Source organism: Cricetulus griseus, chromosome 5 (genome assembly GCF_003668045.3).
Source record: "Cricetulus griseus strain 17A/GY chromosome 5, alternate assembly CriGri-PICRH-1.0, whole genome shotgun sequence".
Classification (NCBI taxonomy): Eukaryota; Metazoa; Chordata; class Mammalia; order Rodentia; family Cricetidae; genus Cricetulus; species Cricetulus griseus.
This window is the reverse complement of record NC_048598.1, coordinates 89,089,370-89,112,787: the sequence shown is the minus strand read 5'-3', so window position 1 is coordinate 89,112,787 and position 23,418 is coordinate 89,089,370. Positions and strand designations below refer to the sequence as shown.

Below are 23,418 nucleotides of genomic sequence, written 5' to 3'. Positions count from 1 at the left end.
AAATGCGAATAGTGCCTGTGAAGTATTTTTCCCAGAGTCTTCAACTTGAATCTTGTCAAGTCTTTAGTACTATATTCTAGGTTATCAGAAATACAAGGGATAGAGGAACAAGCTCAATGGTGCTGTAAGGAAATGAACAGACAAACCCCTAGAATACAGGTATTTTACAGGTAAATTGTATTGAGTACTTCAGAAACACACTGTTGGGGGTTAGGGGTGTGGCTCAGTTGGTAAAGTGTTTGTCAATCATGCATGGAGGCAGAAATATCAATATCACAAATAGAAAACACAAAAAGTGAGAAAATTGACTGAATTAAAAGAATTAAAACCCAAAAGGGGAAATCTTTAATCCCAGCACTCAGGAGGCAGAGGTAGGTGGGTTTCTATGAATTTGAGGCCAGCCTGATCTACAGTGTTGAGTTTCAGGACAGGCAGAACTACAGATATCCTTTCTTAAAAAAATAAACAAACAAATAAAAATAACAATAGGAAAAAACCATCTAAAGAGACATACCTTTGTAAAATATGACCCTTGTTGGATCCTTTGGAAAAATAAAAACTTTCAGAAACAGTTCAGAGAGGGACATTGGGACCCAGCCCGTTCCTCCCTGTGTCTCTGTGTCCTGGCCAGCCTGAGGTGAACAGATGTCCTTGGCCATGAACTCTCAGGGTCATGACATATTGCTTCACCACAATTCCACAAGCAATGGGGTCAAGAGACTGTGGATAAACCCTGGAGTCAAAACACATCTTTCCTCCATGTAAGGCTGTTTAATTGGAACATTTAAAAACTTTCAGAGCAGACAACCATCTCCCCCAAGTTCCAGAATGGGAGCCTAGAAAGATTGGCTGGGTAATCAAAGCAAGAGAAAAGGATGAGACAGAAGAGAGAGCAGTATCCAATAATTTCAAGTCTTGAGGACCAACATCCCCAGTTTTCTTAAAAAAACTGTTGATCTTAAAGTATTCAAAAACCAAGCCAATGCAAAGAAAATGAGGCAAACATTTGAGGTACTTTTGCAGAAATTTATATCTTCATGTAGTTTTCTGTGCTGCCAATGATGTAACAAAATCAGTCCTGTTCTGCACAACCATGACAAGAATAAAAAAGCACAATTTGTTTATGCTTAATTATCTGGTGATTACCTTCTCTGATTCTTAATTTTATGATGCTAATATATTCTCTAAATAAGGCAGAGACAAAAACAATTAAAAATTTAAACATAGCATAAACAATATCACACAATGACAAAAGAAAACCCTAGGAAAGGTGGGGTGTGGTGGTGCACACCTTTGATCCCAGCACTTCCAGCACTCAGGAGGCAGAGGCAGGCAGATCTCTGTGAGTCTGAGGCCAGCCTGGTCTACAGAGTGAGTTTCAGGACAGAAGAGTTATGGAGTGAGACCCTGTCTCAAAAAAAAAAAGTGTGCACAACCTTGTCTAGCAAACCTGTTTTGTTTGAAACTAATTTTTAGGTGAGCATACAAAGTGATGGCTTTTGTGTGTGTGCATACTCTTGTGCAAATATTATGTTTGTGCCTGCAGAGGCCAGAAGATGGCATTGAATTCTCTGGAGCTGTGAGCTGCCTAATGTGGGTGCTAGGAACTGAACTCTGGTCCTGAAAGAGCAGCTAAAACTCAACTGCTGAGCCATCTCTCCAGCTATGGATGAGACCTTGAGTATTCCATAACAACTGGAGTGGGGAAGGCTTGGCATCCAGGCAACATTGCTCAAAGTTGAGACCTTTTGGTAGTGATTGGACCACCAGGTCTCTGACCTCATGAATACATTAATTCATTCATGGCTTCGTGGATTAATGGGTTTGGGGGAGTGGCTTGATCATAAAAGCAAGTTCTCTTTGCTTCTTGCCTGCCAAGAGTAGCTTTGTTCTGGCTCCTGCTGCTTCCAGGATATTCTCCCCAACCAGAGGCCCAGAAACAGGAGCCAAGTGGCTGTGAAGCCCCAGAAGCAGGAGCTGTGGCTCCTTCTTCCTTGTGAGTGGCATTTTGTCATACTGATGGAAAGCTAACAAATATGTCATGTCAACCCTGTGATTTCTGTCCCATCTTCCTAATTCCTTCAAGGTTACATACCTAGTACACAGTCTAGATGCATAGAAGAGAAGTTTAGTTACATATGATCATTGTTACATATGATCAACGCCCTTGAAAATTTAGGACTTAAAACTTTCTACTTGTTGAGGAACCAATAGGCCATCATAGGGCATTATGATTTTCTTCTGCCCCTGTTCATTAGAAAAACTGGCTAGAAGAGAGAAGCCATGGCAAGGAAGTTGTCTGAAGATAAGACTTGTGTTATCTCAATTCTGAAAATGAGGAAGAGGCGGTGGAGGAAGGAAGTACATTCTCATTTTTCCCAAGATGGGCAAAGGTAGAGAACTCTAAGATCTCACCATTGGAACTGGACAGAGAAAAGATACAGCCAAGCTTCTAACAGGGTGGTCATCATTGACTTTGCTTCTCAGCTGACTACTGCCAGAGTTAGGCAGCTCTGTATGTCACGTTTGGGGAGACAAGTGCTCTATAAATAAATTGACTTGGAACAGTCTCAAGTACACATAAACCGCAATGGCTTTAAATGTAAGCCTTGACTTTTATTTTCTCTTTTTGAGAGGTCGGCAAGGAAGGTTATGAAAGACAGGTTTTACCAAAAGCTATCTAACCTAAGAACTTTCCTGTATCCTCTTATTTTATTCTGACAGGGCTTCTTTGTATAACTGCCCTGGCTGTCCTGGAACCTGTTCTGTAGACCAGGCTGTCCTCGAACTCAGACATCCACCTGCCTCTCCAGTGCTGGGATGCACCACCACTGCCTGGCTCCTTTATTTTTCTTAAAAAAACTTTTCCTATATACTTGCTAACAAGCAGCTGGGCACCCTTCGCCTCTCTGAGCACACTCCTGTATATTAGATTTATTATACATTATGCACCCATCCTCTTAAAATCCGTTCCCTAGAGGATGTGATTATTCATTCTGTCATTCAATTTCCCACCACTAAAAATTTCATATGTAAAATCACTGCATGCTAATGGAGTGCTGTGTAGAGAGAGAATATTTTTAGTGAGTCAGCTGAAAGAAAAAAAATCATTAGTATGTCTTCTGAGGAGGAATCAGGGACAAATTCCTGGGTATACCTTGGGAAAGCTTGGAAGTTACCAGAATGCAGCGTACTGGGATGGTGGCCTCAGACTAAGTAGAGGTGGCCATTTGGCCATTTAAAAATAATAGTCTCACTTAATGATCTTTATTTCATTTAGGATAAGGTTAATTAGCTCTCTTTCCTCCCAATATTAGCAAGGACAATAGAAACAGAAATCTGAGGGTTTTTGTTTGTTTTTTTGAGGGGACCTTCTTTCGAAAGGGTTTCGGGTTTGTCAAAGCTCATCTAAAGGCCACTTAATGTCTGGTTGGTTTGCATGATTGAAAGAGGACCGAACTCTGGCTTCAGTTAAAAATGGAGTGAGGGAGTGTTTAATTTGGAAGGGAAAGGTTAAAAATTCAGCTGAAGCTCTCAAATTGAGTACAGATAGCTGTGAGCATCGAAGACATTCTTGATGAATGGGAAATGATTGTGAAGGCAGGCTTCTTTTCAGTAGGTGAGGTTTCATTCCTGCTAGCGTTAAAAAAAAAAAAAACCAAAAAAACAAATGCTGTTCTCTAGGTTTCGATGGTCTCCGTGTGTGTGTGTGTGTGTGTGTGTGTGTGTGTGTGTGTGCGCGCGCGCGCGTGTGTGTGTGTGCGCGCGCGCGTGTGTGTGTGCGTTTACTGGGAAGTTCTTTCTGGGCTTTGCCATCTTCGGAATTCTTTCTGGGCCGTCCTTGCGCCATCAATCTTCTCCGGCCACTGTATGTTGAGTGTTAGACCCTTATTTCCTCTTCAACTTCCGGCACCCTTTCCGGAGCTGTCTATTTTGAGCTTCTCATTTCAAAGGGGGCTGGCTACCTGGGGAGACCCGCAGCACGCGCTCTCAAGACACTGTGGGTCTGGGTGGCTTTCTGATAAATTACCGCTGGGCCAGGGAAGCAAAGGGGAAGCATCAGCGGAAGCCCCTTTCTGATTAGTCCGTCAGCTGAGCTGCATGGGTTCTGCACCGTGGGACCGAAGACGAGCGGCTTCCACGATGCAGCAAACCCTGACAAGTCGGGCGCCGGGGGGCGGGGAGGAGCCCTTCACGTTTATTGATTTATCCATTGGCTTTAGATTGTTTCCATCGACCCCTGCATACGGGGCGGGTGGAGGAGGGAGGAAGGTCCTGTAGCCAAGCGCAAAGCCGGCCGGCCTGAGCCAGCCACGCCGCCGCCTGGCGCAGTTGCCAGGACGGCGTAGCCGGCCCGGAGCAGCAACGGCAGAAGCCGCACCGCGTTCCGATCAGCGAGGGCGAGTGACGCATTGCAGGTACAAACCAGCCAATCAGGAGCGAGCTCAACGACCGTCGCCGCGCCCTCAGCCGCCACCGCCGCCGCCGCCGAGGTGCTCCTCCGCGCCGCAAAGTAGCGCCTTCCCCGGGCGCGACTCCGCCGGCCTTGCAACGGCCGGCCTGGGAACGAACCCCACTTACGTCATCCGTCCCTCTGCTCCCCCTTTGTCCCTGTCCCGCTCTGCCGAGTGACTGTGGAGAAAGGGGGTCTCCCGGAGAGGTCCGGGGTGGAGGGAGGGGGAAGGGGGGGAGGGGAACCGGCCGGGACTCGTTCGCTGCGTTCCGTTATCTGGCGTGAGGCGGAGGGATCTGGCGGAGGGAGGTGTTTATGAGGCGCCGGGGGCCGGGGAGGAGAACTAGTCCGAGTGGAGCGGGCGAGCCGAGCGGTTGTGTGTTCGCGTCTCGGAAACCGGTAGCCCTTGCAGCATGGTGAGTGCGTAGCCGAGCTGCTGGTCGGGGGTGGAGAAAAGATGCTGAAGCCAATTGCCTCGAGAGAGGGGGACCCTCCCGGACCCCTCCCCTCCCTGACACCCTCGACGAGCCGGCTTCGCCGGGAGGATGGCGCAGAAGAGGCCGGGAGGCCCCCGCGACGGTTATGTCGCAGGTGTTTCCCCCGCTCGGGTTCTCCAGGGTTTCCTCTTGAGTCCGCTGCGGAACTTGGCCCGGGGAGGATGGATCGGGGCGGCGGGGGTGGTGGTGCGGGGCGGTGTGGTTCGTCGGGGAGGGCGAGCGAGCGAGCGCGCGCGCGAGCCACGCCGTAGCTGCGAGCCGCTTGAAAGGGCAGCCCAGGGGGCCCGGTTTCAAACCGCCAACGGCCGCCACCGAGCGCGGGCGCCAGGAAGCGCCTTTGTCCGCCCCGGCCGCCATGCGCTGAGGGTGGGGGAGGGCGGGGAGGAGAGCGCGGGGCCCCCGGGGCGAGCGGGCGCCCGTTAGCCCGCGTCCCCCGCGAGGGCGAGTCGGGCCGGGCCGGGCCGGGGGCGAGCTGTGTGGGTCGAGCCCGTGTGAGGTGCAGCGGCTGGGGGTGGGGCGGACGGGCGCGCGGAACCGGGAGCCGCCGCCCGGCTCGGCTCGCGCCCCAGCTGCTGCGCTGGCACCTGCAGGACTGCGGAGGTCTGGGCGGCCCGCGGCGCTGCGGGGATGGGCGGGGGAGGGACCCCAGCAGCTCATCCCCCCCCCCGCCCGCCCGCAGTGCTGCTTGTTCTACTCCATCTGCTGCTGGCTTCCAGCACCAGGATGAATGCTTAATTTTTAAATTTTTTTTTTAACGGTCGAAGAAAGCAAGCTTTTTCTTTTTTTCTCTTTTGCCTGAAGTCGGGCGCTTTCTCCAAAGAACACAGCTCGTAAAGCGAAAGCAGCCAACTTCAGTTAGGGCCTCAAAGGCGTTTTCCGCCCACAGCCTAGGCAACCGGGAGAAAAGTGTTAAAAGTAGCAATTAAGGGGCGGGTCGTTAAATTCCTGAGTGCTCAGGTGCACTCCGGCTTACCTCGGCCACACGCGGCGTTTTCCTTGAAAACGACGCCTGTGTGGGTGTCGAAGTCGCCGTCTGATCTTCGTTCTTTTTCACAGTAATGGTTGTCAGGGACCGTGCAGTAAAAGAGTATACGGGAGAGAGAGCAGGCGATATTAGAAAGGATTTAAAAAAAAAAAAAGATGACTGGAGCCTCCTGTTTCCTGTAAAAAAAAATTAATGAGGGCGATAATTTGCAATACTTAATTTTACTCCCTCTGCCAAGTGGTTAGAGCAATGGGTGTGTCCAGGAGGCAAGGTGACATGTTAAACACTATTGGGGACTCTTGCCAACTGAAACCTCCATCCTGTTAGGGTGTGGGGGAGGGTTCACCTGGGAGAGAGCTAGCATTCAGTTAAGTTTGGTGAATTCTTTTGTGTTTTGATAGCTTGTGAATTTTAATATGCTGGCTGAATTTATTCTTTGCACGGAGAAATAGGATGTAAATTATATCATGCAATTAACATTCGGAATTGTAATTAATTTTTTTAGTTAGCATGATAGGATTTAAATTTTTATTGGAAAATTATATTTTACAGTGGTCCTTTTCCCCGGTAAGTTTTTTTTTTTTTAAGTTTTTATAGTTACATGCATCATTGATACATTGAGGTTTTTTGTTAAATTGAAAACTTCTGATTACTTCATAATTTATAAGACAGATTCTGAGGATTCTAATAAAGAGAAAAGTTATCCTATACGGACATGTATGTAGATATGTGTCTAGCGTTTGGGAAAATGAATAGTAGAATGAAGATGCAGAGTTTGTGTTCAGTTTAAAGCCCATACATGGAATCACAAATTCATACAGCTAAGTATGTTAGGGTTTTTTTTTTTTAACCATTTCCCAGCCTTTTTGAGTATTATTTAGAAAATACTTAAATGTACATAATGCATTCAGTTCAGGTGACTTTGTAATGCAGATTGGTTTCTTGATAAAGATCTACAATGATAACCCAAAATGCAGGATCTAGTTCAGTAGGTTGGGGTGGAACCTGAAAGTCTCATTGGAAATCTCTGGAATGACAAGAACAACAGGGATTACATCAATGGTTGCAGAATTAAGAGCGTTAGGAACGAGTCATCTCTCTGGTGAATTAGTCTTCAGCTTATTGAGATAAACACATGTTAATGAGCTTGTATTTTCCCAAAAGGATAATTTTGGTTCTAAGAAAATGCTACCCTCCATAGACAGGAGAGTAGTAGAAAAAACTGAGTGCCAGGAAGTGTAAGCTCTTGATACTTGGGAAAGAAAACTTTTCCTGAAACTTTGGAAGCAAAGTGAGAGGTTTTCAAGTTGTTTGAGAAATTTAGTTTCTGTGTGCCTGGTTCATTCCTTGAAGTTGATTTTTGTGCAGTGTTCTAAGATTGTTTGCCAGGAGACAGGGAACAGCTGAACTGGAACAGTTCAGGGAGGGCCTTAAGTTTTGACTTTGTAAGCCAACCTAAGACTATTAGAAGATTGATTTATGGCTAGTGTTGTCTCCCTGAGACCTTATCTTTTATGTATACACATCCCCCCTCCCTCTTGACCCAACACATTGCAAATAAAATTGTATAGTCACTGGCTGCTTTCCTGCGCTAATTCATAGCATGCATTCCTTCCAGTCTCCACATACAATGCCTGTTACACATTTATGCTTAACATTTTTAGGCTTAAAATAATTTCAGGTGATTTCACGTGCCTCATTTTGTTTCTAGGATGCTGCTGGTGCCTTTTGGTTTCAATTTGTGCGAGTAAATTTTCTTTGCTTAAAGTCAATGTGGAGCATAGTGAGTTTAGCTGTAAAAGGCTCTCCTATATGGAAATTGTGAGTTGTTTGGTTAGTTTATATGCATCAATAGCTAATCATTAACTACATGGTTGGTGTTGTAGATGAAATTCCCTGTGAGAGGTTGAGTAATATGTCCATAGCTTATAGAACCAGGTGGTGAAGGATTGGTACTTTGGGGAAAAAATACACTTTTTTAAATCTTAGAATCTTGTACACTTGAACATAATTGATGGCATTTCAATTTTAAGCCAACTAACTCCTTGATTCCCCCTACACACACACACACACACACACACACACACACACACACACACACTGAACTCAGGACCTATCATGCTTGGCAAACACTGTATTGATGAGCCTACATCCCTAACTTTTGTTTTGTCTTTCTTAAGGAGAAATAAATTAATTTATATTGTGGTTAAATTGAATGCTGCTTTTGAAATTAAGATCTTGCTGAGTGGCCTGGCCTGGCCTTCAGCTAATGACCATGCTGCCATGAATCAAATCAAAATTGAGGGGGAAAATATATCTTTTGGATTCCCTTTCAGATCCTTAGGCTGTGCGCTAGAGAAATATGTGAGGCCATTCCTTATAAAGGCTCAATCCTTCCCCAGGGATATGTTCACTTAAAAAATGAGGGTCCAGGGTATTTTCTTCTCTGAACAAGATAATGGAATAATCATGGTACATTTAACCCATGTAGGGATTTTTATTTTTATTTTATTTTTGTTGTTGTTTTTCCAGACAGGGTCTCACTGTGTAGCCTTGGCTGGCCTGGAACTCACTATGTAGACCAGGCTGATGTAGAACTCAGAGATGCTCCTACCTCTGCCTCTCAAGCACAGATTAAGGCCATGCACCAGCATAATCTGGCTTCTTGGTGGGATTTTAAATTAGCAGTAGTCTGGCAGTGACTACCAGAACCACATACCAGGTGCATACAGATGAGCAGTGGAATGTTTACAGCTGGAGGCTGTAACAACAAGAAGCCTGTGTGTTTTGTTTAGAGTCCTAGGTTCTTTGCATTTGCCTGTCATTCAGGTGAGTAGTAAAAGTGCCTGGTGCTTCTCACTCCCTCCTCCATTAGGTTTGGGAAATTCATTTGGTGACAGGATGTTGTGTTAGCCATTTATGGTAGTGAATTTTCAATTTGAGATTAAGTCATTGAATGGCAGTTTTTAGTTAGTAATTTGATTTTTTAAAGTTGCCATGGGAGGTTAGTTTAAGTTTGGGTAGTCTGTGCCATGTGGTGGTGCACATCTTTAATCCCAGCACGGCAGAGACAGGCAGAGCTAGTTCCAGGACAGCCAAGGCTATACATAAAGAAACCCCAAAGGGAGGAGGGGGGTAGTCTAATTCAAAAAGGAAAACTGGTTTTATATGCTTTTGTTGCTTAAAGTAATCTTAAATGTTCTAATATTTCTAGATGTATTTTTTATTGTGTATATATAAATTGTAGGTTTTTAAAGGTTTTCAAACCATCCTTAGGTATTTGGCATAGTCTTGGAGTCAAGCTTGCTCACCCATAAAGTTAAACCAATGTGGACACATTCTGTCTACCCATTGTGTTCTAGGATCATTGAACTGAATGCAGCTCATAGCACATCATGAACCTTGAAAGTATTAAAACTTGTTTCCTGTAACTGCTAATCTACATACTTGTCAGTCATTAACCCACCTTTCTGATCTCTTTGTAGGCTGACCAACTGACTGAAGAGCAGATTGCAGGTAAGAAATACCCTATACCCTACTGGATTATATCCTTTGGGGCTAATTATAAATTGAATAACAAAACGCAAGATCCTTAAATGAAATAATTGACTTGATGTATGTCATGAGTGGTGATAAATTGAATGTAATATAAATACAGTAATTGAGCCTGCTTTGACAGGTGTGAGTGTGTGGTGTGTGTGTATGAGTGAGTGTGTGTGTGTGTGTGTGTGTGTGTGTGTGTGTGTGTGTGTGTGTGTGTGTAGAAGAACAAGAATGGATATATACAACGTGGTGGTGGTTTTTATTTTTTGTAGGTTTTTTTGTTTTAGTTTTTTACTACCATCCAAAAGGTATGCAATTTCAAATCTGTTACCATAACAAAAGGGGGGTACGTAATATGCACATACATACATATAGTAACTAAAATTAATTGAAATAGTCAGAAAAATGAACATTGGATTTACTCTGACTTTAAATTAGTTGATGTTTTACGTTTGGGACTACGTACAGATTAAGCAGTCCCTAATCTCTACAAGACTGGTGTTCTCCAAAATCCACAACTTGAGTGCTAACTTGACACCATTAATAAAAAGAGTGTCATTCAACCTCATACACAGATGGGTTGAGGTCAGAATGCTTGAACAACAAAAATACTGTATAAAAATGGACTTCTTGTTGTGTATTATAAAGGTGTATATGACACATGAGCTACTTTGTTTTGAAACATTTCTGGCCCCATAAATTTCAGATAAGCGATAATTAGTCTGTATAATTGATGGTAAGTAACCATTTCCCTAGAAAAAAGACTTAACTAATATCACTGGTGTTCTGGTTTCTTTTCAGATTTTATGACTAGCTTTTATAAATGCCACTGTAGTAATTTGAATTTTGACTTTAAAAGCTGTGACAGCTATTGAGTAAACCTTTGGAAGAAATGCATTGTGTTTATGCTGTACTATTTAACTGCCAGCCAGGACTTTTGGTTTTATTCTGATATTTTGAGATGACTGGCTAATTTTGAAATGTGGAAGCTTGCCAGTTGTGTTCTTTCTCTGTTTCTGAGAACAAGGTCCCTTTAAGAGGTACTGGCTGGACTTGAACCCTGAATGCAGGGATCGTGGGCATCCCCACTATGCTTGGCCTCAGTAGACGTGTGTCTAATTCAACTGTTTCAATGTACCCAGTAATCAGTGGCAGTTTGCTTTCTCCCCTTGTGCTGGGAATTGAACCTGGGACTTTCTGTGTGCCAGTAAGTGCTCTAGCACTGCATTATATCCCTGGCACTTGGATTTTTGAGACAGTTTAACTGTTATTTAGGTGGGTCTTGAGCATCCTATGAAGGATGAGCTGTTTTGGAATTTATGACCCTCTAATCCTGAAAGCTCTAGCATGCTCTACTACTTGAATATGTTAAAGCTCAACTATATCACCCATTTAAAATCTACCATTTCTGTAAATACAGAAACCTGGAAGCTGTTAGAAATCTCTAGTCCTGGAATATCCACATACATTATTTGATGACTATATAAAGTAAAATCTAGGATTTGCTTTTGCAGGTGGTAAAATATGTCTATTGTGTGTATTGAAGCAATAAGGCAGAGCTTTGACTTTTGAGTTGTATCATTTTGTTATGCTGTTAAATAGTCAAATATGTATGCTAAACAACTCCAACCTTAGTTACACCATTAAATTACAAGAATTTTTTTTTTCTCGGCTATTTTCGTGTATTTTTACCCCTATGGGGGACTGGCTTGGGCTAATACTTGCTGTCTCAAACTGTCTTATGTATTTGCACTTTCTCAGTATTTCTAGTCAAATGTATTGGTCCCTCCTACTCACAACAGACATTTCAAGAGAGAAAATGTATTGACTTACGGTTTCTACCGTATTTATTACTTCTAAATATATAGTTCTTTTAAAAGCTTTTTATATCTGGTCAGTGTAATAGGATATAGTCTTCAATGACTTGTGATGTTTTATAAAAAATTGTCCTTCGAGGTAAGTTCTGGCTGAGGTTGATGGCGCATATATATGCCTATAATTCCAACACTCTTGGGAACTGAAGCAAGGGGCTCACAAGTTTGAGGTCAGCCTAAACTATATAGCTGGATAGGTAGCTTCTATCAGTTGGCTTTATATTTATAAGAGGGGTGGATCTGGAAATCAGTTCTTTCTCTGTCCTGCCTTTTTTTGTACTACTGATTTCTAAGTCCATTTCTTGCCTTGGGTTCTACTGAACTTTATAGAAGAGCCAAAATCTTACGAAGATAAAGCCAGGAGCAGTTGGACTGACTGGTTTTTAAAGCCTAGTGCCTACCATGTGTTAAATACTAAATACATTTTTTTAAAGGATAAATTTTATTCTCAGAGATGTGTAACACCAGAAGAATATAGAACACTGTATAGAATCCCCAAAGTACTGGCATTACCAAGGTCCTTCCTCCTAAAGTTCAAGGTCTATTTTTAGTGGCACAATATTTTTTTTGTCATAACTGGTAGATTACTGGTGGACAATAATACTCTAGAGTATAAAGTCTACTTGTCCTTCCAGAAAGAAATGTTGACCAGCTTGGGACATACAGTGCAATATTGTGTATGAACAGTTGATGCTATTTTTATCCTCATACTGTAGTTATCACTACAGATTTGTTTAGAAATTCTAACAGTAAATAACTTGTCCCTACTTGTTTAGGTAAAACAATTACTAAAGTTTGTATTGTTTTATTAAAGAATACCCCATTCGGGCTGTAGAGATGGCACAGAGGTTAAGAGCACTAACTGTTCTTTCCAGAGGTCCTGAGTTCAATTCCCAGCAACCACATGGTGGCTCACAACCATCCGTTATGAGATCTGGTGCCCTTTTCTGATTTGCAGATATACATGGAAGCAGAATGTTGTATACATAATAAATAAATAAAATTAAAAAAAGAATACCCCATTCTAGTATGACATCAATAACCAGTTAATTTTGTTAGAGCTCTGTCTGCACTTTAGTAGTTGTTGTTTGACATTTGAAAGACTGATAGGAAAAGGTTTTTTGTTGTTGTTGGGTTTTTTTTTTTTTTTTTTTTTATGAAATCTACCTACCTCAGTCTTAAACTTCCAAGGTCCAGATTTGATTGAAACAACATTCTTGCTCGATTTATAGTGGCAGTTAACATAATGACAAAAGGTCTGCTATAGGAGATAGCTCTGACATTGAGTATTTTTATTGCATACTTAAATTTTAGCTCCTAGATTTGTATTTCTGATCATTATGCTTAGAATAAAATGCTTCTATGTGTGTACAGACTGCTAGTTTTGAAGAGCAAGTGAACTGTTAAGGCAGATGGATGGAAAGTATATATTTTGAGATGTAGATCTCAAAGGAGTTGTTCATAGCTTTGAGTCTTTAGCATAAAAGGAGCCTTGGCTGGAGAGATGGCTCATTGGTTAAGGCTGATTAAGTGATTAAGGCTGCTCTTTCAGAGGACCTGAGTTTAATTTCCAGTACCTACATGGCAGCTCACAACTGTCTGTAACTACACAGTTCCAGGGGATCCAACACTGTCATGCAGACAAAACACTGGTACACAGAAAAAACTTAAGAAGCCTTCAAATATTAATAACAAAAGTGCATGCCTTTAATCATAACACTCAGGAGTCAGAGACAAAGGCAGACAGATCTCTAGTGATGTCAACCTGGTCTACAGAGCGAGTTGTAGGACAACCAGAACTACACAAAGAAACCCTGTCCAGAAAAAAAAAAACAAGAGAACCAGAGAGCCTTTAGTATATGAATATAAATTGGACCTTTAAGTAATGTCTTTATTTTCTTTATTGTGTGTGTAAATCGAAAGGATAGCGTGAATAATCGTGTTGGTTGGTTGGTTGGTTGGTTGGTTGGTTGGTTGGTTTGAGACAAGGCCCAGGTTGGTTGGTTGGTTGGTTGGTTGGTTGGTTGGTTGGTTGGTTGGTTGGTTGGTTGGTTGGGTTGGTTTGAGACAAGGCCCAGGCTGGCCTCTAGTTCATGATCTTCCTGCCCCAGTCTCCTCAGTGCTGGAATTACAGGTATACACCACTGTGGCCTGGCCTTTGGGTGCTTTAAACCTTTGAGATTTAGGATACATACACTTAAGTCATCTGTTTCCTACAGTTTAGCTTACTTCAACCATAAAATAGCTTGATTGTTGCATCGTAAACATTGGGAATTTATGCACTTAAAAAATATTTACAGCCAGGTGTATGATGGTAGAAAATGCAATATAAATAAATACATAATTCTAAATACTTCAGCCTTTCATTAATTTAGTAGGTGATAGACTAAACTATACGCTTACAGTGAATATTTGTTTCTGGACAACTTGTTTGTGAAAAGGTACTTAAAAAGTATGTGAATTTAGTGAATTAGACAGTCTTCATCAAATCCTGTTTGTAGTTGAGGAACACCTTGATTTATTAGGTTGATCTAGGTTAGTACTGTTTTAAGCTTTTGATTGGTAATAGAGGAGTTCCTCAGGAAATAAGTCATATTTAAATCAACTAGAACTGTATATAGGTGGAGAGACTGTAGAGGGTAACTAACTCTCTCTCTCTCTCTCTCTCTCTCTCTCTCTCTCTGTGTGTGTGTGTGTGTGTGTGTGTGTGTATTAAAAAGCTGAGAATGGTTTTATGCCGAGGAGTGTAACATCCTTTTCAAAAAGGTAATAGTATCTGGTGATTTTCACAAAAGAACCCAATTATCAGGCAGTTTTTAAATAGTATAAGCAAAAGATTGGGAGAGCATTGAGCTAAAATATTGGTTGCAGAAGTGGAACCAATTTAATACAACTTACATAGGTTTCAGGGGGCACCAGTTAAAGTGACTTCCCAGGAGTTGCTGAGGATTGTAGAATTTATTTATTACATATTTTGCTTGAGCTTAGCCAAGGGAAGCTGTTTTATTGGGTAGTCAGAAAGTTGAGTAGGTGCAGGTCTTTGCTGTAAGTGGGCATAGATAAGGGACCAGAGATTAAAAGGATAAATCTGGTAACATTTGACCATAAAAATAGACAAAAACCAGAGCCATGTTAATGTAAGGTGGGAAGAAAATCAAAATGCTCTTCTGGAAGCCAAGAGAGTTTTGAATGTTGACCTCATTTGGATGAGTCAAGTTAAAGTTTTCAACTTGTGAATTTGTGCTACAAGTACTGTCAATAACCGGTTTTATATATGAGTAGTCCTGCTCTCTAACTTACAATGATTATAAAATTTGAGATTTTATATTCATGATCATACTTGGACAGTGGAGATATCGGTGGGTCTAGAGATGATGAAATACAATTGGAAAGTACAAATTGAACAGAGGTAGATGAGCATTACACTATACCATTTCTTAAACATATCAGATACACATTTTCATGTAGCAGAGTTTTTAGTGGCTCATGAACTTAGAAACTGCTGTTTGTTGGTAGTCTTATCTGTTTAGAAAATACTGTGCTAGTAGATTTGTTAGTATACATTGGTGTGACCTTGAGTACCATATTTAATTTAATTTCTCTACCTGAAGTTAAATTTGTTTTCCATACCTTTTGGGATACAAGTTTGAATTGGAAGGAACATAATAACAATTTCATAACATCTTAAAGTCTTTGAATGAAGTACTTTATAATAAGCTTGACGTTTTCTATTCAGAATTGCCTTTGTTCCTCATAATATTCCAGTTAGATTGACGTGGACATTGATAGCTTGATTGACTCACTTTTTTAATCTTATTTTTACTTTATGTGCATTGGTGTTTGCCTCATGTATGTCTGTTAGGGTGTCAGTTTCCCTGGAACTAGGATTACAGACAGTTGTGAGCTGCCATGTGGGTGCCTGGGAATTGAACCCGTGTCCTAGGAGAGCAGCCACTGCTCTTAATTGCTAAGTCATCTCTTCAGCCCTGATTGACTCATTAACATTTGATAATAGTCCTTTCTTGCTGCTAGAAAACTGACCCATTTAATTTTCTTCAGAAGTTCTTGCTTTGAATTTAAAGAGAAAATGCTTATAAAATTTGAAATTTTCTGCTCATGAACATGCTTGTACGTCAGTGGACAGTTAGTGGAGATATTGGTGGGTCTAGAGATGCTGTGAAATAGAATTGGAAAGTACAAATTGGAACAGATAGACAAGCATTACACTATACCATTTCCTAAATATTTTGTTGACTTTAAGCTGTAACCTTTGAAGTAACCTAAACATCTGTCTGTATATTGGATTATTGCTGTTTTAAAACTCTATTAGCGGAGTATGAACACAGTGGTTTGGTTGGCTAAAGATTTTGACAGAATATCATGAGGTTTTTTCCTCCTAACTTACTAGGAATTGAAGCTTCATTCGAAATGCTGTATATTTGTTTTCTTGAAGAGTTAGTACATCTTATTTTGTTAGTTTTTTGAAACAGGGTTTTCACTGTAAATAGTCCTGGTTGTCCTGGAACTCGGTTTGTAGACCAGGCTGGCCTTGAACTCACAGAGATCCACTTGCTGCCTGCCGGCCAACTGCTGGGATTAAAGGCTTGCACTACCACTACCACCAGATGAGTTAGTATACATTATGATATTATCGGGTAGTTTTTTAATTGTTAATCTGCATGTTTGGATTTCTTTGGTCTTTCTGACAGAATTCAAAGAAGCCTTTTCACTATTTGACAAGGATGGTGATGGGACTATAACAACAAAGGAACTGGGGACTGTGATGAGGTCTCTTGGGCAGAACCCCACAGAAGCAGAGCTACAGGACATGATTAATGAAGTAGATGCAGATGGTGAGTCTTCAGTTGAGGGGGCGTTGGAGGGTATGTCGAAGAGGTGTTTACATTCTATTTCATGTTTGTACAAACAATTTTCAGGTAATGGCACAATTGACTTCCCTGAATTTCTGACAATGATGGCAAGAAAAATGAAAGATACAGACAGTGAAGAGGAAATCAGAGAAGCATTCCGTGTGTTTGATAAGGTAAATGCAAGGACTGAAGTTGTAGAGAATGAAAAGGAGCTAATGGGACGTACCTGTATTCTTTGGAGACAGTGTTTCGGATGTTGAAACTGCTTTTAAGAATTCCGTGTGGACTTGGGTTTCTGATCATGGCTCTTCCCAAAAAGGATACATTATGTATGCACCTTTGCAATATAGGGACATCTTACTTAATGACATCTGTAGATGAACCCAGTGTGGATTCTCTTCACTTTACGTGGATATCCCACCCCCAAACAAAACAAAAGTGAGGTTTCTCTGTTTAGCCTTGGCTGTCCTGGACCTCACTCTGTAGATCCACTGCCCCCACTTTGTGTGATTTTCAAATATGAAGTTGTTGGTTGATACTGCGGTTCAGATATTACTCAGAGGTCGTGTCCATTCTTTTGTAGGATGGCAATGGCTACATTAGTGCAGCAGAGCTCCGCCATGTGATGACAAACCTGGGAGAGAAGCTGACAGATGAGGAGGTGGATGAAATGATCAGGGAAGCAGATATCGATGGTGATGGTCAGGTAAACTATGAAGGTAAGTCACAGTCGCTGCCTTACTCAAATTACTTACTTCAGATTACTGAGGGTGTGGTGTCTCATGGCTGAGAATCAGTAACCTTTCCCTCCCAAAATTTGGTTGCTAAAGTAATTCTCACTAAGCTTATGTCATTTAAATGTCCCAACAAGACTAAAGCACTCAACTAAGAACTTTGAATGTCAGTTCTGTGCCTGCACCTGGAAGACATTTTACTAAGGTATTAACATTTGAATGGAACTGAACAGTTTCTGTAGAAAGGTAGAGGGATAATTTGGAGAGTTTCAAATCTTATTGTGGACTCCCTAAAATTAATCTTTGCCTTTTACTTTTTTACTTGGATATTTCATGACATAAAAGTTGTAAGTAGCATAAAGTTTAACCTTACAAAAGTTAAATAGTTGATGCACTGAAGTTACAATATTGACTGCTAACCCAACAGATACAAAATCAAATCCAAACTAAGCCAAAATTGTTTTCCCATCCTGTTGCTGGGGATGAGCTTGGGGCATACACACTCTAGGCAAGCATTCCACCAGAGAACCATATCCGCAGCCCCATCTTTAATGGCACTTGTTTAAGGACCCCAAATACAGCGAGTTCCAACTTTGGCCATAAACTGGCTTTCCTGTTACTGTGTAATTCCACAAAAGGACTAGCAAATGCAGAGTTTAGTGATTATGATTGCTTTTGTCATTGACTCATAATTTTGTTTCTTTTTTCAGAGTTTGTACAAATGATGACAGCAAAGTGAAGACATTGTACAGAATGTGTTAAATTTCTTGTACAAAATTGTTTATTTGCCTTTTCTTTGTTTGTAACTTATCTGTAAAAGGTTTTCCCCTACTGTCAAAAAAAATATGCATGTATAGTAATTAGGACTCGATTCCTCCATGTTTTCTTCCCTTATCTTCTGTCATTGTCCTTAAACCTTACTTTAGAGAATTGATGAAGTAACATGTTGCATGTGGCTTACTCTGGATATATCCAAGCCCTTCTGCACATCTAAACTTAGATGGAGTTGGTCAAATGAGGGAACATCTGGGTTATGCCTTTTTTAAAGTAGTTTTTAGGAACTGTCAGCATGTTGTTGTTGAAGTGTGGAGTTGTAACTCTGGACTGTGGACAGTCAACAATATGTACTTAAAAGTTGCACTATTGCAAAACGGGTGTTTTATCCAGGTACTCGTACACTATTTTTTTGTACTGCTGGTATTGTACCAGAAACATTTTCTTTTATTGTTACTTGCTTTTTAAACTTTGTTTAGCCACTTAAAGAAAAATCTGCTTATGGCACAATTTGCCTCAAATCCATTCCAAGTTGTATATTTGTTTTCCAATAAAAAAAATTACAATTTACCCAATTGTTGCTCTGAATCTGAGTGATTTAATATACCTATTGGTGTAAAAGTTCTGGGACAGCTATGTATGGAATTGCTCTCTCCCTGGTGTAATTCAGCTGTGGTCTTGCTGGGAACTTCCTGCCTGCTTTACTCTTAGATTGTAGCCTGGTGTGGTGTGCTCCTTTAATCCTAGCTCTGCGTTCAGGGGCCATCCTAGGCTACATAGTAAGCCTCAGGCCAGCCCAGACTCCAGTGAGATTGTTTCCAAGAAGAAAAAAAGAGAAGCTTTTCATAAATCTTTTGTAAGGAATTAGCATACACACACATTCAGTGTTTAGTATGTCTTTATTTAAAAATTTTGGATTTATGTGTGTTGAGTTTTGCCTGCATGTATGTGCACCATGTGTGCCTAGTGCCCTCTGCAGTCAGAAGAGAGCACCGGACCCCCCAGAATTGGAGTCTCACTCGGTGTGCACCACCATGTGGGTTCTGGGCACCAAACCTGGGTCCTCTGCAAGAGCAGCAAGCTCTAGTTCTTAACTCCTGAATCAAGTCCTGAACCAACTTTATAGCCTTGCTTCCTGCCTTTTTTTAAATAGTTGGAACTTTGTTAGGAGTTAGTGGGAGGGTACTATGACCTTTGTTTCTCAATTTATCAGTATGCTTTTAACTTTAAACTAGAGAGAAATTTCAGCTGTGCTTGCTTATCTGCTTGCGGTATGTTCTACCAAAAAGATAAGCAGTTAACTAAACCATGCTTTAGGCTTTGCTTGTTTCTCCCATTGCTTTCTCTGTAAGTTCAAGACATGATTTTCAAGGTTTTTCTTATTCTAGCTGCCTTTTAAATACTTAATTCTATAGCAAACCAGAGCAAAGATTGAAACACGAGTATAGTTGTTCCCTGTTATTTGTGGACCACAAGGTTTGGGCTGTCCTACAGGGTGGCAGTGTATTACACAGTGGGGTAGGCCTTGGGATTATATGGAGGGAAGTTAGACACACGGGTGACTGCTGGTCCTATTCCTCAGGGGAGAGATTTGAGGAAATAGCTGTCCATTTCTGAGGCCCTTCCATTGGGTAGTAGTTTTAAAGGCTCAAGCAGGGTTTCTGGCTGGAACATTGTGCTAAATGGCTTTCACATTTTGTTGCAGTCCTGTTGACACCCAGGATGATTTTCAGGTCTGTTATCCGAGCTCCAGTTAACTTACCTGTAAGATGCCCTCATGGTTTCTAACCTTTGGAAAACATTCAGTGAAATAGTGATTCTTTCAGTACAGTCTCTGGACTTAGGCTGAAGTGCTCGGCCAGTGTTACCATGTTAAACCAGGTGCTGCTGGAAAATGGGAACAGGCAATTAATCGTATTTCTCTAGGCAACAATACCAAGATACAGATAACCTGTGTGTGTGTGTGTGTCTCGGCTGGCTGGCTGGCTGGCTGGACTCAGATTTGGTAGCAATCCTGCCTTTGCCTTCTCAGTGCTGAAATTATAGGTATGTGCTATCATGTCTGGTGTACTACTTTGTAAGCAGTCACATCTGAACCCAGGGCTATGATTTCAAACCATCTCCAAGTCTCTACCATGTTACTAGTTTTAGTTTAGCAGGATTATGGTAGTAAATTCTTCAGTACTATTTGTAGCGTGTTTGCTCTCAGTTTTCTGGCAGTAAAGTACTTAGGAAAAAGGAATTGTGTGAGTGTATGTGCATGCAGTACCTGTGGAGGCCAGAAGGAGGTGTCAGGTCCCCTGGAACTGAAGTTAACAGCTAGCTACCATATGGGTGCTAGGAACTGAACCTGGGTCATCTGCAAGAACAGTTGAGTGCTCCTAACAGCTGAGCCTACTCAGGTTTGGGAAGTCACTTTTGTGTCAGGATGTTGTTTAACCATTTATGGTGATTTTTCAATTTGACACTCTTAAATTCATTGAATGGCAGTTTTTAGTAATAGGATTTTTAAAAGCTGCCACGGGAGGCTAGTTTAAATTGGGTTACTGTAATTTTAAAAAAGGAATAACAACCCTAAACTTTCTAGATATATTTTTAATTGTGTACACATTTTAGGTTTTTTAAGGTTACTTTCAAAGCATTCTGAGGTATTTGGCATAACTTGGAGTCACTCTTTAGCCTTCAGAGTTGAAGATTATCCTTGGAAAGTAATGTTTTCCCAAGAAATTTTAGGAAAAGCATTTTTGGGGGTCTGATGGGTAACAGCACTGAACATCTTGTGGTTCTGTCTTAAAACCTATTGCTAACCAGAAAAGACCTCAGGATCTTATATACAATGGTGGTAGCTTTGTTTGGTGTTTGTTTTTCCCTTTTCAGACTTTCTCATATACCCCAAGCCTCTAACTCTTTAACTTCCCCTTGAAGTTCTCACTCTTCTCTCTCTACCTCCCAAACACTAGGATGCCGCCCCCCCCCCCCATACCCCAGCTACACGGTGCTGGAAGTAACTGCAGGACTGGCATATGCTAGCCAAGTACTCTGCAAGTGAACTTTGGCCCAACACCAGCTATGTTTTCTTAGCTACGTTCAGTTTGTTTTATGGGTAAAAGTCCTTGAAATCATTGACCCATGGTGTTTCTATTTTTGAGGTAAACTATTCTTTCATCTGAATGTTCCCTTCTTTTCACTTGTACACCTCGTGTGGGTTTCTGGACTTCTCTGTACCTTCATATTCAGTCTCTAGGGTCTCAGTCCCTAGTCTACTGAGCCAGTTTTATAGCCTCAGCCGAAATAAGAAAGTGAAATGAACACCGGGTGGACTTGATTAACCTGTTACATTTGAGAACTTAAACATTTATTTCCATCTTAACTATGAACTTCCACTCATTTTAGACATGGTTTATGGTACCTTTAAATTGAGGTCAAGTTTGATTGTCTATAACCTTGGCATTTGGAGAAGCGGAGGCATGGGCTGCAGGAGACTGAAGAGAAGAATCTCAGGATTATGGAGAAATTGGATGAAATCCTAGCCTGCCCAAATTACCAGCAGAGTTCCCGAGGAGCTGGGGCCGGCCTGCTGTGCAGCATGAGCAGGCTGGCCACATGAGCCTGCCGAGCTAGATCCCAGAACCCACGTGAATGTCACAAAGGTGTCCTCACATGTGTGCCATGGACACAATGTCACACCCAGACACACAGAGAAGCAAACCTTAAAACTGATCTTAGTTCCTGTCCTGGGATTGAAATTTTCATTTTAAAATCACAAGATGTTTCAGGAACATTTAAAACAAAATTATGTATGTGGGTGTTTTACCTCCATGTATGTCTGGTGCCAAGGAGGCCACATCCCCTAGAACTGGAGATACAGACCACTGTGAGGCACCATGTGGGTGCTGGGAATTAAACCCAGGTCCTCTGGAAGAGCAGCTCCAGAGAGGAGCCATCTCTCCAGTAGTGAACATCAATTTCTGAAAGGCCCCACTATTAAATTGCTACCTAGATATAACTATATATTATTAAATACTTAGTTCCTCTTGTGTTCTGGTTTTGTTTATATGTCATTGTGTGTGCTTATGTAGCCCAGCATTTAGGCAGAGGTCCCAGGACAACTTTTCTCTGCTCACCATGTAGGTCCCAGGGATATCAAACTCAGATCATTAGCTTTGGCAGTCTCAGAGCCCTCCTGGCCCTGAGAATATTTTCTTTAAATCAGTTTATTTTATGTGTTTGTGTACCACGTGTGTGCCTGCTGCCTGCAGGATTCTGAGGGCGTTGATGTCCTGGAATTGGAGTCACAGGATGGTTGTGAACTACCCTGTGGGTGTTGGGAACCGAACTTGGGTCCTCTGGAAAAGCCGAGTGCTCTTAGCTGTGGAGCTTGCCTCCAAGCCCACATTAAGATGATTTTTAGGAGACAAACAATGGAGTCCACTCACTCTTGAAATTTGGTGATGGGAAACAGAAACCTCAAGCTGCTGAAGACAGTGGATCGGGTTTTGATGGAGCTAATTAACCCGATTTGCAGCATTGCTGTGAGGATTAACTGAAATGTAATACATGTGAAGTCCTTGGAACACAGTAGGTCCTCAAACAAAGGAATTAAGATTGAAAAGACACTTTTAGAAATAATCTTTCTAGGTTGAGAAGCTACAGCCAAGGAGGCCCAGAGGGCAAAGGGCTTGCTTACAGAAGAGATGGGTGGCCTGCTCTCACAGCTGGTGTTCAGGAAGGCCCCCACCCCACCGCGGAAGTGGGTGTCAAGGAAGAACTCTGCCTTAAAGCTAAATGCACCTACCAGTTTCCCTTTCTAGGATGTGGGATTGGGGGTAATTTGTGAGGGAATGGTAGAAGTTGTGGGTACCATCAGGTGTGGGCAAGCCTGTCCATGCACACACACATACCCATTACCCATGAGTTTGGGCAACTTCATAGTCCCTGTACTTTATGACACACACACACGTGACCGTCTCTAAGGATGTCCACTCAGTCAGCTTCGCTGGGGCCAGCTCAGTGCATCACTTCCCTGTCCCAACAGTGGAAGTGACCTGCGGGACTCTCTCACACGCGCAGACTCAGAACCCCGGCGGGTGGCCGGGGTTCCTAGCAACCGGCTGCCAGCGCTGGCCTGGGGAGGGGAGAGGGGAGGTCGCAATGGACGAGCCAGAGCCAGACACCGCCACCAAACCCTCTGCCGCACTGAGAGAAGACCTGGGACGCGGAGAGTCGCTCATCATGACCTCGGTAGGGTAACCCGCCCCTTGCGGCCCCCCCGCAGCCCCCCGTAACCCCCGCAGCCCCCGGAGCCCCGGTGCCCTACTCCCTGGCCTGTTCGCTGCTGAGGCCCGCACCTGATTTTCTTCCTTTTATTTGATTGTGATTGGATTTCTTTTTCTCCTGTTGCTTCCTTCACCTTCTCTCCCCATCCTTTTCTCTTTTTCCTTTTTAAAATTTTCTTTTTATTTTATCCCACAACTACTTGCTTCAGCAGAGCGATTAGATTTCCTGCCCTTTCTGTCAAAGAAATGATCTGTTCGCAATTCTACTAGACGTGCTCTGCCCTGTCTCCTACTTGAGTACTTTTAAAAAATAAATTTGGGTGAGGGTGTTTAGTCTATCATTTATCTTCTCCTTTAAAGTGAATTTAAAATGATAGACAGCCGGATTATAGATCACTTGCCTAACCCAGT

General features: G+C 42.1%; 2 protein-coding genes across 2 annotated transcripts in view; both read left to right on the top strand.

Annotated features, from left to right (window-relative positions):
* Positions 1 to 4,742: 4,742 nt before the first annotated feature.
* Positions 4,743 to 18,301, top strand: Calm2 (calmodulin 2). The gene is made up of 6 exons (XM_027417991.2): positions 4,743 to 4,869; positions 9,421 to 9,451; positions 16,062 to 16,205; positions 16,290 to 16,396; positions 16,807 to 16,942; positions 17,668 to 18,301. Exons 1-6 carry the CDS (start codon positions 4,867 to 4,869, stop codon positions 17,694 to 17,696), a joined length of 450 nt encoding a protein of 149 aa, XP_027273792.1. The 5' UTR covers positions 4,743 to 4,866; the 3' UTR covers positions 17,697 to 18,301.
* A 143-nt stretch (positions 18,302 to 18,444) lies between these two features.
* The window catches only part of Stpg4 (sperm-tail PG-rich repeat containing 4), a 52,545-nt gene continuing 47,571 nt past the window's right edge, over positions 18,445 to 23,418 (top strand). Inside the window, exon 1 of the mRNA XM_035444930.1 lies at positions 18,445 to 22,972. Within this exon, the coding sequence (XP_035300821.1) occupies positions 22,676 to 22,972 (297 nt within the window). The 5' untranslated portion in view covers positions 18,445 to 22,675. The remainder of the gene's footprint in view (positions 22,973 to 23,418) is intronic.